Source organism: Oncorhynchus tshawytscha, linkage group LG30, assembly GCF_018296145.1.
Source record: "Oncorhynchus tshawytscha isolate Ot180627B linkage group LG30, Otsh_v2.0, whole genome shotgun sequence".
NCBI classification, from domain to species: Eukaryota; Metazoa; Chordata; class Actinopteri; order Salmoniformes; family Salmonidae; genus Oncorhynchus; species Oncorhynchus tshawytscha.
The window spans coordinates 50,812,331-50,828,200 of NC_056458.1; the positions used below are offsets into that span (position 1 = coordinate 50,812,331).

The following is a 15,870-nucleotide window of genomic DNA, read 5'->3' on the forward strand; positions in this document are numbered from 1 at the left end:
CTCCCCTCCCACCCTCTCTCCCCCCTCCCATCTCGCTCCACCCCACCTCTCTCCCCCTCCCACTTCGCTCCACCCCACCCTCTCTCCCCCTCCCACCTCGCTCCACCCCACCTCTCTCCTCCCCTCCCACCTCGCTCCACCCCACCTCTCTCCTCCCCTCCCACCTTGCTCCACGCCACCTCTCTCCTCCCCTCCCACCTCTCTCCTCCCCTCCCCTCCCACCTCGCTCCACCACACCTCTCTCCTCCCCTCCCTCCTCTCTGACTGTTATTGCCAAATGTTTGCATCATCCACACAAAGAGAACGAGGGGAGGAGGGGGGAAAAAGGAGAGGAGCTTTCTCTCTCTCTGCTCTCCTCAGCAACAGAGTGAAAAGGGGTACAGGGAAGGGGGGGGGTCTAATTCAAGTCACACACACACACAGGTATACCACATCACAGCCCCGAGCTGATGGAATCACTATGAAACACAAACACCTTTTATCAAAGACATAATTTAATATGTAAGTACTGCAATGTGTATATAAAATGTATATGAGACAGAGAGAGAGAGAGAGAGAGAGAGAGAGAGACAGACACAGACACAGAGAGAGTGAGACCTAAATGCCAGAACCTGACACCCTCAGCACACAGGGGGACAAACACCTGCCTGGAGGTGACAGCATTCCCTCCCCCATATCCCCCCCTAGGCACAACTATGACAACATAACCAACATAAACGGGCCACAACTCCTGCAGCTCTGTCGCATGCTGGGTATGTACATAGTCAATGGTAGGCTTCGAGGGGACTCCTATGGTAGATACACCTATAGCTCATCTCTTGGCAGTAGTACTGTAGACTACTTTATCACTGACCTCAACCCAGAGTCTCTCAGAGCGTTCACAGTCAGCCACTGACACCCCTATCAGATCACAGCAAAATCACAGAGCAATACTCAATCATGAGGCATCAAAATCAAATGAACTGACAAATATTAACAAATGCTATAGATGGAAGGAAAGTAGTGTGGAAATCTACCAAAAAACTATTAGGCAACAATAAATTAGGGCTGGGCGTTATAGCCAAAATATTATATCACAGTATTTTATTATTATTTTTTTTTAATTGGACGGTATGACAGTATTTTTTTGTTTTTTAATTGTATAAGTTCTACATTTGTGAGCAGTGAGTGATCCCAGGGTGCTTTATGAGTAGTGAGTGATCCCAGGGTGCTTTATGAGTAGTGAGTGATCCCAGGGTGCTTTATGAGTAGTGAGTAGTGATCCCAGGGTGCTTTATGAGTAGTGAGTAGTGATCCCAGGGTGCTTTATGAGTAGTGAGTAGTGATCCCAGGGTGCTTTATGAGTAGTGAGTAGTGATCCCAGGGTGCTTTATGAGTAGTGAGTAGTGATCCCAGGGTGCTTTATGAGTAGTGAGTAGTGATCCCAGGGTGCTTTATGAGTAGTGAGTAGTGATCCCAGGGTGCTTTATGAGTAGTGAGTGATCCCAGGGTGCTTTATGAGTAGTGAGTAGTGATCCCAGGGTGCTTTATGAGTAGTGAGTGATCCCAGGGTGCTTTATGAGTAGTGAGTGATCCCAGGGTGCTTTATGAGTAGTGAGTGATCCCAGGGTGCTTTATGAGTAGTGAGTAGTGATCCCAGGGTGCTTTATGAGTAGTGAGTAGTGATCCCAGGGTGCTTTATGAGTAGTGAGTAGTGATCCCAGGGTGCTTTATGAGTAGTGAGTAGTGATCCCAGGGTGCTTTATGAGTAGTGAGTAGTGATCCCAGGGTGCTTTATGAGTAGTGAGTAGTGATCCCAGGGTGCTTTATGAGTAGTGAGTAGTGATCCCAGGGTGCTTTATGAGTAGTGAGTAGTGATCCCAGGGTGCTTTATGAGTAGTGAGTGATCCCAGGGTGCTTTATGAGTAGTGAGTGATCCCAGGGTGCTTTATGAGTAGTGAGTAGTGATCCCAGGGTGCTTTATGAGTAGTGAGTAGTGATCCCAGGGTGCTTTATGAGTAGTGAGTAGTGATCCCAGGGTGCTTTATGAGTAGTGAGTAGTGATCCCAGGGTGCTTTATGAGTAGTGAGTAGTGATCCCAGGGTGCTTTATGAGTAGTGAGTGATCCCAGGGTGCTTTATGAGTAGTGAGTGATCCCAGGGTGCTTTATGAGTAGTGAGTAGTGATCCCAGGGTTTTTTATGAGTAGTGAGTGATCCCAGGATGCTATATGAGTTGTGAGTAGTGATCCCAGGGTGCTTTAAGAGTGGTGAGTAGTGATCCAGGGTGCTTGATCAGTAGTGCGTAGGTATCCCAGGGTGCTTTATGAGTAGTGAGTAGTGATCCCAGGGTGCTTTATGAGTAGTGAGTGGTGATCCCAGGATGTTTTATGAGTAGTGAGTAGTTATCCCAGGGTGCTTTATGAGTAGTGAGTGATCCCAGGGTGCTTTATGAGTAGTGAGTAGTGATCCCAGGGTGCTTTATGAGTAGTGAGTAGTGATCCCAGGGTGCTTTATGAGTAGTGAGTGATCCCAGGGTGCTTTATGAGTAGTGAGTAGTGATCCCAGGGTGCTTTATGAGTAGTGAGTAGTGATCCCAGGGTGCTTTATGAGTAGTGAGTAGTGATCCCAGGGTGCTTTATGAGTAGTGAGTGATCCCAGGGTGCTTTATGAGTCGTGGGTAGGGATCCCGGGGTGCTTTATGAGTAGTGAGTAGTGATCCCAGGGTGCTTTATGAGTGGTGAGTAGTGATCCATGGCGCTATATGAGTAGTGAGTAGCGATCCCTGGGTGCTTTATGAGTAGTGAGTGATCCCAGGGAGCTTTTTGAGTAATGAGTAGTGATTCCAGGGTGCTTTATGAGTAGTGAGTGATCCCAGGGTGATCCCAGGGTGCTATATGAGTAGTGAGTGATCCCAGGGTGCTTTATGAGTAGTGAGTGATCCAGGGTGCTTTATGAGTAGTGAGTGATCCCAGGGTGCTTTATGAGTAGTGAGTAGTGATCCCAGGGTGCTTTATGAGTAGTGAGTAGTGATCCCAGGGTGCTTTATGAGTAGTGAGAGTGATCCCAGGGTGCTTTATGAGTAGTGAGTGATCCCAGAGTAGTGCTTTATGAGTAGTGAGTGATCCCAGGGTGCTTTATGAGTAGAGTGATCCCAGGGTGCTTTATGAGTAGTGAGTGTGATCCCAGGGTGCTTTATGAGTAGTGAGTAGTGATCCCAGGGTGCTTTATGAGTAGTGAGTAGTGATCCCAGGGTGCTTTATGAGTAGTGAGTAGTGATCCCAGGGTGCTTTATGAGTAGTGAGTAGTGATCCCAGGGTGCTTTATGAGTAGTGAGTAGTGATCCCAGGGTGCTTTATGAGTAGTGAGTAGTGATCCCAGGGTGCTTTATTATGAGTAGTGAGTATGAGTAGTGAGTGATCCCAGGGTGCTTTATGAGTAGTGAGTAGTGATCCCAGGGTGCTTTATGAGTAGTGAGTAGTGATCCCAGGGTGCTTTATGAGTAGTGAGTAGTGATCCCAGGGTGCTTTATGAGTAGTGAGAGTGATCCCAGGGTGCTTTATGAGTAGTGAGTGATCCCAGGGTGCTTTATGAGTAGTGAGTGATCCCAGGGTGCTGAGTAGTGAGTGATGCTTTATGAGTAGTGAGTGATCCCAGGGTGCTTTATGAGTAGTGAGTTATTCCAGGGTGCTTTATGAGTAGTGAGTAGTGATCCCAGGGTGCTTTATGAGTAGTGAGTGATCCCAGGGTGCTTTATGAGTAGTGAGTAGTGATCCCAGGGTGCTTTATGAGTAGTGAGTAGTGATCCCAGGGTGCTTTATGAGTAGTGAGTGATCCCAGGGTGCTTTATGAGTAGTGAGTAGTGATCCCAGGGTGCTTTATGAGTAGTGAGTGATCCCAGGGTGCTTTATGAGTAGTGAGTAGTGATCCCAGGGTGCTTTATGAGTAGTGAGTAGTGATCCCAGGGTGCTTTATGAGTAGTGAGTAGTGATCCCAGGGTGCTTTATGAGTAGTGAGTAGTGAGTAGTGATCCCAGTGTGCTTTATGAGTAGTTAGTAGTGATCCCAGGGTGCTTTATGAGTAGTGAGTAGTGATCCCAGGGTGCTTTATGAGTAGTGAGTAGTGATCCCAGGGTGCTTTATGAGTAGTGAGTAGTGATCCCAGGGTGCTTTATGAGTAGTGAGTAGTGATCCCAGGGTGCTTTATGAGTAGTGATCCCAGGGTGCTTTATGAGTAGTGAGTGATTCCAGGGTCCTTTATGAGTAGTGAGTAGTGATCCCATGGTGTTTTATGAGTAGTGAGTGATCCCAGGCTGCTCAGTGAGTAGTGAGTAGTGATCCCAGGGTGCTTCATGAGTAGTGATCCCAGGGTGCTTCATGAGTAGTGAGAGTAGTGATCCCAGGGTGCTTTATGAGTAGTTAGTGATCCCAGGGTGCTTTATGAGTAGTGAGTGATCCCAGGGTGCTCTATGAGTAGTGAGTAGTGATCCCAGGGTGCTTTTTGAGTAGTGATCCCAGGGTGTTTTATGAGTAGTGAGTGATCCCAGGGTGTTTTATGAGTAGTGAGTAGTGATCCCAGGGTCCTTTATGAGCAGTGAGTGATCCCAGGGTGCTTTATGGGTAGTGAGTGATTCCAGAGTGCTTTATGAGTAGGGAGTAGTGATCCCAGGGTGCTTCATGAGTAGTGAGTAGTGATCCCAGGGTGCTTTATGAGTAGTGAGTAGTGATCCCAGGGTGCTTTATGAGTAGTGATCCCAGGGTGCTTTATGAGTAGTTAGTAGTGATCCCAGTGTGCTTTATGAGTAGTGAGTGGTGATCCCAGGGTGCTTTATGAGTAGTTAGTAGTGATCCCAGGGTGCTTTATGAGTAGTGAGTAGTGATCCCAGGGTGCTTTATGAGTAGTGAGTAGTGATCCCAGGGTGCTTTATGAGTAGTGAGTAGTGATCCCAGGGTGCTTTATTAGTGAGTGTCCCAGTGAGTGATGATCCCAGGGTGCTTTATGAGTAGTGAGTGATCCCAGGGTGCTTTATGAGTAGTGAGTGATCCCAGGGTGCTTTATGAGTAGTGAGTGATCCCAGGGTGCTTTTTATGAGATCCCAGGGTGTGAGAGTAGTGATCCCAGGGTGCTTTATGAGTAGTGAGTGATCCCAGGGTGCTTTATGAGTAGTGAGTAGTGATCCCAGGGTGCTTTATGAGTAGTGAGTAGTGATCCCAGGGTGCTTTATGAGTAGTGAGTAGTGATCCCAGGGTGCTTTATGAGTAGTGAGTGATCCCAGGGTGCTTTATGAGTAGTGAGTGATCCCAGGGTGCTTTATGAGTAGTGAGTAGTGATCCCAGGGTGCTTTATGAGTAGTGAGTAGTGATCCCAGGGTGCTTTATGAGTAGTGATCCCAGGGTGCTTTATGAGTAGTGAGTAGTGATCCCAGGGTGCTTTATGAGTAGTGAGTAGTGATCCCAGGGTGCTTTATGAGTAGTGAGTAGTGATCCCAGGGTGCTTTATGAGTAGTGAGTGATCCCAGGGTGCTTTATGAGTAGTGAGTGATCCCAGGGTGCTTTATGAGTAGTGAGTGATCCCAGGGAGCTTTATGAGTAGTGAGTAGTGATCCCAGGGTGCTTTATGAGTAGTGAGTAGTGATCCCAGGGTGCTTTATGAGTAGTGAGTAGTGATCCCAGGGTGCTTTATGAGTAGTGAGAGTGATCCCAGGGTGCTTTATGAGTAGTGAGTGATCCCAGGGTGCTTTATGAGTAGTGAGTAGTGATCCCAGGGTGCTTTATGAGTGATCCCAGGGTGCTTTATGAGTAGTGAGTGATCCCAGGGTGCTTTATGAGTAGTGAGTAGTGATCCCAGGGTGCTTTATGAGTAGTGAGTAGTGATCCCAGGGTGCCCAGGTAGTGATCCCAGGGTGCTTTATGAGTAGTGAGTAGTGATCCCAGGGTGCTTTATGAGTAGTGAGTAGTGATCCCAGGGTGCTTTATGAGTAGTGAGTGATCCCAGGGAGCTTTATGAGTAGTGAGTAGTGATCCCAGGGTGCTTTATGAGTAGTGAGTGATCCCAGGGTGCTTTATGAGTAGTGAGTGATCCCAGGGTGCTTTATGAGTAGTGAGTAGTGATCCCAGGGTGCTTTATGAGTAGTGAGTAGTGATCCCAGGGTGCTTTATGAGTGATCCCAGGGTGCTTTATGAGTAGTGAGTGATCCCAGGGTGCTTTATGAGTAGTGAACAGTAGTGATCCCAGGGTGCTTTATGAGTAGTGAGTGATCCCAGGGTGCTTTATGAGTAGTGAGTGATCCCAGGGTGCTTTATGAGTAGTGAGTAGTGATCCCCAGGGTGCTTTATGAGTAGTGAGTAGTGATCCCAGGGTGCTTTATGAGTAGTGAGTAGTGATCCCAGGGTGCTTTATCAGGGTGTAGTGAGTAGTGATCCCAGGGTGCTTTATGAGTAGTGAGTGTCCCAGGGTGCTTTATGAGTAGTAGTGTCCCAGTGATCCCAGGGTGCTTTATGAGTAGTGAGTGATCCCAGGGTGCTTTATGAGTAGTGAGATCCCAGTGGGATCCCAGGGTGCTTTATGAGTAGTGAGTAGTGATCCCAGGGTGCTTTATGAGTAGTGAGTGATCCCAGGGTGCTTTATGAGTAGTGAGTGATCCCAGGGTGCTTTATGAGTAGTGAGTAGTGATCCCAGGGTGCTTTATGAGTAGTGAGTGATCCCAGGGTGCTTTATGAGTAGTGAGTGATCCCAGGGTGCTTTATGAGTAGTGAGTAGTGATCCCAGGGTGCTTTATGAGTAGTGAGTGATCCCAGGGTGCTTTATGAGTAGTGAGTAGTGATCCCAGGGTGCTTTATGAGTAGTGATCCCAGGGTGCTTTATGAGTAGTGAGTAGTGATCCCAGTGTGCTTTATGAGTAGTGAGTAGTGATCCCAGGGTGCTTTATGAGTAGTGAGTAGTGATCCCGATGTGCTCTATGAGTAGTGAGTAGTGATCCCAGGGTGCTTTATGAGTAGTGAGTAGTGATCCCAGGGTGCTTTATGAGTAGTGATCCCAGGGTGCTTTATGAGTAGTGAGTGATCCCAGGGTGCTTTATGAGTAGTGAGTGATCCCAGGGTGCTTTATGAGTCGTGAGTGGTGCTTTATGAGTAGTGAGTAGTGATCCCAGGGTGCTTTATGAGTAGTGAGTAGTGATCCCAGGGTGCTATATGAGTAGTGAGTAGTGATCCCAGGGTGCTTTATGAGTAGTGAGTGATCCCAGGGTGCTTTATGAGTAGTGAGTGATCCCAGGGTGCTTTATGAGTAGTGAGTGATCCCAGGGTGCTTTATGAGTAGTGAGTGATCCCAGGGTGCTTTATGAGTAGTGAGTAGTGATCCCAGGGTGCTTTATGAGTAGTGAGTAGTGATCCCAGGGTGCTTTATGAGTAGTGAGTAGTGATCCCAGGGTGCTTTATGAGTAGTGAGTAGTGATCCCAGGGTGCTTTATGAGTAGTGAGTAGTGATCCCAGGGTGCTTTATGAGTAGTGAGTAGTGATCCCAGGGTGCTTTATGAGTAGTGAGTAGTGATCCCAGGGTGCTTTATGAGTAGTGAGTAGTGATCCCAGGGTGCTTTATGAGTAGTGAGTAGTGATCCCAGGGTGCTTTATGAGTAGTGAGTAGTGATCCCAGGGTGCTTTATGAGTAGTGAGTAGTGATCCCAGGGTGCTTTATGAGTAGTGAGTAGTGATCCCAGGGTGCTTTATGAGTAGTGAGTGATCCCAGGGTGCTTTATGAGTAGTGAGTGATCCCAGGGTGCTTTATGAGTAGTGAGTGATCCCAGGGTGCTTTATGAGTAGTGAGTGATCCCAGGGTGCTTTATGAGTAGTGAGTAGTGATCCCAGGGTGCTTTGTGAGTAGTGATCCCAGGGTGCTTTATGAGTAGTGAGTAGTGATCCCAGGGTGCTTTATGAGTAGTGAGTAGTGATCCCAGGGTGCTTTATGAGTAGTGAGTAGTGATCCCAGGGTGCTTTATGAGTAGTGAGTAGTGATCCCAGGGTGCTTTATGAGTAGTGAGTAGTGATCCCAGGGTGCTTTATGAGTAGTGAGTGATCCCAGGGTGCTTTATGAGTAGTGAGTGATCCCAGGGTGCTTTATGAGTAGTGAGTAGTGATCCCAGGGTGCTTTATGAGTAGTGAGTGATCCCAGGGTGCTTTATGAGTAGTGAGTAGTGATCCCAGGGTGCTTTGTGAGTAGTGATCCCAGGGTGCTTTATGAGTAGTGAGTGATCCCAGGGTGCTTTATGAGTAGTGAGTGATCCCAGGGTGCTTTATGAGTAGTGAGTTATTCCAGGGTCCTTTATGAGTAGTGAGTAGTGATCCCATGGTGTTTTATGAGTAGTGAGTGATCCCAGGCTGCTCAGTGAGTAGTGAGTAGTGATCCCAGGGTGCTTCATGAGTAGTGATCCCAGGGTGCTTTATGAGTAGTGAGTAGTGATCCCAGGGTGCTTTATGAGTAGTGAGTGATCCCAGGGTGCTTTATGAGTAGTGAGTAGTGATCCCAGGGTGCTTTATGAGTAGTGAGTAGTGATCCCAGGGTGCTTTATGAGTAGTGAGTAGTGATCCCAGGGTGCTTTATGAGTAGTGAGTAGTGATCCCAGGGTGCTTTATGAGTAGTGAGTAGTGATCCCAGGGTGCTTTATGAGTAGTGAGTAGTGATCCCAGGGTGCTTTATGAGCAGTGAGTGATCCCAGGGTGGCAACATTCTAAGTGACTTCAGTGTCTTTCTCCATTCTGATTGGTTTATACTGTTCAACTTCAACCAAAACTCATTTCAGATATTTTATCATTTCCTGCACTCAATTGACAGTGGTGGAAAAGTACCCAACCAGGCTTTAACTTAGCCTGGTCCCAGATCTGTTTGTAGTAGGGCCAGTGGTGGAAAAAGTACCCAATTGTCTTGAGTAAAAGTAAAGACACGTGAAAAGAAAATGACTCAAGTAAAAGTGAAAGTCATCCAGTAAAATACTACTTGAGTAAAAGTCTAAAAAGTATTTGGTTTTAAATGTACTTAAGTATCAAAAGTAAAATTTTGAATAATTTCAAATTCCTTATATTAAGTAAACCAGATGGCGCCATTTTATGTTTTCTTTATTTACGGATAACCAGGGGAACACTCCAACATTTAGACACAATTTACAAACAAAGCATTTGTGTTTAGTGAGTCCTCCAGGTCAGAGGCAGTAGGGATGACCAGGGATGTTCTCTGTTTAGTGAGTCCTCCAGATCAGAGGCAGTAGGGATGACCAGGGATGTTCTCTGTTTAGTGAGTCCTCCAGATCAGAGGCAGTAGGGATGACCAGGGATGTTCTCTGTTTAGTGAGTCCTCCAGATCAGAGGCAGTAGGGATGACCAGGGATGTTCTCTGTTTAGTGAGTCCTCCAGATCAGAGGCAGTAGGGATGACCAGGGATGTTCTCTGTTTAGTGAGGCCTTGGGATCAGAGGCAGTAGGGATGACCAGGGATGTTCTCTGTTTAGTGAGTCCTCCAGATCAGAGGCAGTAGGGAGGACCAGGGATGTTCTCTGTTTAGTGAGTCCTCCAGATCAGAGGCAGTGTGGATGACCAGGGATGTTCTCTGTTTAGTGAGTCCTCCAGATCAGAGGCAGTAGGGATGACCAGGGATGTTCTCTGTTTAGTGAGTCCTCCAGATCAGAGGCAGTAGGGATGACCAGGGATGTTCTCTGTTTAGTGAGTCCTCCAGATCAGAGGCAGTAGGGATGACCAGGGATGTTCTCTGTTTAGTGAGGCCTTGGGATCAGAGGCAGTAGGGATGACCAGGGATGTTCTCTGTTTAGTGAGTCCTCCAGATCAGAGGCAGTAGGGATGACCAGGGATGTTCTCTGTTTAGTGAGTCCTCCAGATCAGAGGCAGTTGGGATGACCAGAGATGTTCTCTGTTTAGTGAGTCCACCAGATCAGAGGCAGTAGGAATGACCAGGGATGTTCTCTTGATAAGTGTGTCAAAATCTAAGGAGTAACTCTGTTTGTCAGAGAGAATGTATGGAGTAGAAAGTACAGTATTTTCTTTAGGAATGTAGTGAATAAAAGTAGTCAAAAATAAAAATAAACAACAGTAAATTAAAGTACAGATACCAACAAAACAAATTAAGTGGTACTTGAAAGTATTTTTACTTAAGTACTTTACACTACTGCTCAGTAAAGATAATTTCCCCACAGCCACGTAGGGCTGCACGATATGGGCAAATAACCTAGGACTTATTTTTAACAAACTGTTGCAATTGAAAAGAAAAGGGCAACCATTGGTAGAACAAACACCATTGGTAGAACAAACACCATTGGTAGAACAAACACCATTGGTAGAACAAACACCATTGGTAGAACAAACATCATTGGTAGAACAAACACCATTGGTAGAACAAACACCATTGGTAGAACAAACACCATTGGTAGAACAAACATCATTGGTAGAACAAACACCATTGGTAGAACAAACACCATTGGTAGAACAAACACCATTGTGGTAGAACAAACACCATTGTGGTAGAACAAACACCATTGTGGTAGAACAAACACCATTGGTAGAACAAACACCATTGGTAGAACAAACACCATTGGTAGAACAAACACCATTGTGGTAGAACAAACACCATTGGTAGAACAAACACCATTGGTAGAACAAACACCATTGTGGTAGAACAAACACCATTGTGGTAGAACAAACACCATTGGTAGAACAAACACCATTGTGGTAGAACAAACACCATTGGTAGAACAAACACCATTGTGGTAGAACAAACACCATTGGTAGAACAAACACCATTGTGGTAGAACAAACACCATTGTGGTAGAACAAACACCATTGTGGTAGAACAAACACCATTGGTAGAACAAACACCATTGTGGTAGAACAAACACCATTGTGGTAGAACAAACACCATTGGTAGAACAAACACCATTGTGGTAGAACAAACACCATTGTGGTAGAACAAACACCATTGGTAGAACAAACACCATTGGTAGAACAAACACCATTGGTAGAACAAACACCATTGTGGTAGAACAAACACCATTGGTAGAACAAACACCATTGGTAGAACAAACACCATTGTGGTTGAACAAACACCATTGTGGTAGAACAAACACCATTGGTAGAACAAACACCATTGTGGTTGAACAAACACCATTGTGGTAGAACAAACACCATTGGTAGAACAAACACCATTGTGGTTGAACAAACACCATTGTGGTAGAACAAACACCATTGGTAGAACAAACACCATTGTGGTAGAACAAACACCATTGGTAGAACAAACACCATTGGTAGAACAAACACCATTGTAAATTCAACCCATATTTATGTTTGAAATGTCTTTATTGTTTTGACATTTCTGTATGTGTAATGTTTAATGTTCATTTTTATTGTTTATTTCACTTTTGTTTATTATCTACCTCACTTGCATTGGCAATGTTAACACAAGTTTCCCATGCCAATAAAGCCCCTTAAATTGAGAGACACAGAGAGAGACACACACAGAGAGAGAAACACACAGAGAGACCCTCACAGAGAGAGACAGAGAGAGAGAGAGACCCTGACACACACAGAGAGACACAGAGAGAGAGACAGACACACAGTGGAGTTGGGGTGAGGTCACTACTAGACAGCAGAACAGTCTGTATGTTTGAGCAAAGCTACTGAAGAGACCTCTTCACAGCCACTACCCTGCACGTGGTACAGAACACACACTGCAGTAAATATTGACAATAGTCAAGATGGGTTTTGGGAAGGAGTGTGTGTGTGTGTGTGCGTGCGTGCGTATCTCTCTCTCTCTCTCACTGTGTTGGTTGGCCATCCACACCTGGCACTATAAGAGCCTATTCATAATGATAACATTAAACAGTGATGATAACATTAAGGTGTGTTATTAACAGCTCAGATTAAACAGCGATGATAACATTAAACAGTGATGATAACATTAAGGTGTGTTATTAACAGCTCAGATTAAACAGCGATGATAACCTTAAACAGTGATGATAACATTAAACAGCGATGATAACATTAAGATGTGTTATTAACAGCTCAGATTAAACAGCGATGATAACATTAAGATGTGTTATTAACAGCTCAGATTAAACAGCGATGATAACATTAAGGTGTGTTATTAACAGCTCAGATTAAACAGCGATGATAACATTAACGTGTGTTATTAACAGCTCAGATTAAACAGCGATGATAACATTAAGGTGTGTTATTAACAGCTCAGATTAAACAGCGATGATAACATTAAACAGCGATGATAACATTAAGATGTGTTATTAACAGCTCAGATTAAACAGCGATGATAACATTAAAGTGTGTTATTAACAGCTCAGATTAAACAGCGATGATAACCTTAAACAGCCATGATAACATTAAACAGTGATGATAACATTGAGGTGTGTTATTAACAGCTCAGATTAAACAGCGATGATAACATTAAACAGTGATGATAACATTGAGGTGTGTTATTAACAGCTCAGATTAAACAGCGATGATAACATTAAACAGAGATGATAACATTAAGATGTGTTATTAACAGCTCAGATTAAAGGCTATCCACCAGTACATGTGTTATTATATATTCGACCTATCAGTCACTAGTAGACCTATCAGTCACTACAAGACCTATCAGTCATTATATAGTAGACGTATCAGTCACTAGTAGACCTATCAGTCACTACAAGACCTATCAGTCATTATATAGTAGACCTATCAGTCAGTGTATAGTAGACCTATCAGTCATTATATAGTAGACCTATCAGTCACTAGTAGACCTATCAGTCACTAGGAGACCTATCAGTCATTATATAGTAGACCTATCAGTCAGTGTATAGTAGACCTATCAGTCATTGTATAGTAGACCTATCAGTCAGTGTATAGTAGACCTATCAGTCAGTGTATAGTAGACCTATCAGTCAGTGTATAGTAGACCTATCAGTCATTATATAGTAGACCTATCAGTCAGTGTATAGTAGACCTATCAGTCATTATATAGTAGACCTATCAGTCAGTGTATAGTAGACCTATCAGTCATTATATAGTAGACCTATCAGTCAGTGTATAGTAGACCTATCAGTCATTATATAGTAGACCTATCAGTCAGTGTATAGTAGACCTATCAGTCATTATATAGTAGACCTATCAGTCAGTGTATAGTAGACCTATCAGTCAGTGTATAGTAGACCTATCAGTCAGTGTATAGTAGACCTATCAGTCAGTGTATAGTAGACCTATCAGTCATTATATAGTAGACCTATCAGTCAGTGTATAGTAGACCTATCAGTCAGTGTATAGTAGACCTATCAGTCAGTGTATAGTAGACCTATCAGTCAGTGTATAGTAGACCTATCAGTCAGTGTATAGTAGACCTATCAGTCAGTGTATAGTAGACCTATCAGTCAGTGTATAGTAGACCTATCAGTCAGTGTATAGTAGACCTATCAGTCACTAGTAGACCTATCAGTCAGTGTATAGTAGACCTATCAGTCATTGTATAGTAGACCTATCAGTCAGTGTATAGTAGACCTATCAGTCAGTGTATAGTAGACCTATCAGTCAGTGTATAGTAGACCTATCAGTCAGTGTATAGTAGACCTATCAGTCAGTGTATAGTAGACCTATCAGTCAGTGTATAGTAGACCTATCAGTCAGTGTATAGTAGACCTATCAGTCAGTGTATAGTAGACCTATCAGTCAGTGTATAGTAGACCTATCAGTCACTAGTAGACCTATCAGTCAGTGTATAGTAGACCTATCAGTCAGTGTATAGTAGACCTATCAGTCAGTGTATAGTAGACCTATCAGTCAGTGTATAGTAGACCTATCAGTCAGTGTATAGTAGACCTATCAGTCAGTGTATAGTAGACCTATCAGTCAGTGTATAGTAGACCTATCAGTCAGTGTATAGTAGACCTATCAGTCACTAGTAGACCTATCAGTCAGTGTATAGTAGACCTATCAGTCAGTGTATAGTAGACCTATCAGTCAGTGTATAGTAGACCTATCAGTCATTGTATAGTAGACCTATCAGTCAGTGTATAGTAGACCTATCAGTCATTATATAGTAGACCTATCAGTCATTATATAGTAGACCTATCAGTCATTATATAGTAGACCTATCAGTCATTATATAGTAGACCTATCAGTCATTATATAGTAGACCTATCAGTCACTATAAGACCTATCAGTCATTATATAGTAGACCTATCAGTCAATAGTAGACCTATCAGTCATTATATAGTAGACCTATCAGTCATTATATAGTAGACCTATCAGTCAGTGTATAGTAGACCTATCAGTCAGTGTATAGTAGACCTATCAGTCAGTGTATAGTAGACCTATCAGTCAGTGTATAGTAGACCTATCAGTCAGTGTATAGTAGACCTATCAGTCAGTGTATAGTAGACCTATCAGTCATTGTATAGTAGACCTATCAGTCAGTGTATAGTAGACCTATCAGACCTAAACTAAAGTTATATAATTGTAAAATAACAATAACAATAACATCACATTGTAATGTCAGGTGTCTATTTATATGTGAAAGTTTTTAATAGTATTGTAATCCAGTTATCAAAGTTGTCAAACTCAGGAATAAGTCCTCACATCAAGTTGACTGGTAAAATGGGTCACCTGACAAAAAAAAAAAAATCTAAGTGTTTTTCGTCCCTTGCTGAAAATAATCATTCCACATGCATGGAAAAAAGTATTCATGCATCAGTAACAACGGGCAACTAGCCCTACCTTCTCTCCAGTCATGGCGTGAAGTCCCTCTCGGACTTTAGCGAAGGAGCCCTCTCCAAGTTTCCTCCCGATCAAGTAGTTTCCGACCCGCTTAGTGTGGTAAAAATTACGGAGGATATCCGCAGCAGGACTGCCTAGAGAAGCCGGGATAACGTTCTCCGGGGTAGAGGCCGGGGCTTTACTCCCGGGGACAACGTTCTCCGGTGTAGAGGCCGGGGCTTTACTCCCGGGGACAACGTTCTCCGGTGTGGAGGCCGGGGCTTTACCCCCGTGTAACCGGGGACTATCGACAACCATGTCAACGCCAGCGGCTGTCATAAAAACTCCTAACTGTCAAACTACAAAAGCACGGTTTATTTCCAGCCTTTAGAGAAGTTTCCAACTGTCCGTTCTCGTTGTCCCCTGCACTCTAAACCTGGCAGGTCCGGTATGTGAGGAGCATCTGAAGTTCGACAAAGCCCCGTCTGCCCGTCCTGTCCGTTGTCCCCGTTGATTGTAAAAAAGGCCAATTTAACCCGAACCCGAGCCACCTGTTCAACCAACGCGTCAACATGCAGTGTGCGTATTTTCCAAGAGGTTGTCCAGAACTTGACGCATCCAAACGTTTTCAAACACTTAAACGGTCTCATAAAGAAAATAGAAATCAAAATAGGCTTCTTGACTGAGAAATAAATATCTAAATATTTCCAAAAGTTGCCAAAATGTGTTAAAAGGGAGTGTAAATATCCTTGTGTTGTTCATTAAACTTCTCTCTCGGTCACTCAATCAATCTTTTCTGGAGCTGAGCGTTGCTTTCCGGTGGGTGGTTTATTGGACTTGAGACTGAAGAACGCTGTAGGGTTTGAAGCGACTTTCCCGGTTCAGTGGGTGGGCGTTACTTGTTTGTGAGAAAACGCTTCTGACTCGGTAACCGGGTTGGGCTGTAGTCCTATCAGACGCGGCGGCGGGAGCAGACGTGAGACCCCCCCCCCTCACACCTCTCAAGTCAATTCAAAGGGCTCTCTCCTCTCCAAATACAGTAGCCGCCCCTGCAGCTCAAACAAAGGCTGGTCTAACTCTTCCGGAGACTGGATATGGGGATGATATCACCTGGCTCTCTCTCTTCCCTGATTGGAAGGTGACTCCTGGTAGCTAGAGA

The 15,870-nt window shown here is 44.4% G+C and overlaps 1 protein-coding gene across 1 annotated transcript in view; it reads right to left on the reverse strand.

Moving 5' to 3' along the window:
• The window catches only part of LOC112237823 (hormonally up-regulated neu tumor-associated kinase homolog A-like), a 42,815-nt gene extending 27,025 nt beyond the window's left edge, over positions 1-15,790 (reverse strand). Inside the window, exon 1 of the mRNA XM_042309164.1 lies at positions 14,733-15,790. Within this exon, the coding sequence (XP_042165098.1) occupies positions 14,733-15,050 (318 nt within the window). The 5' untranslated portion in view covers positions 15,051-15,790. The remainder of the gene's footprint in view (positions 1-14,732) is intronic.
• Between the last annotated feature and the right edge of the window lie 80 nt (positions 15,791-15,870).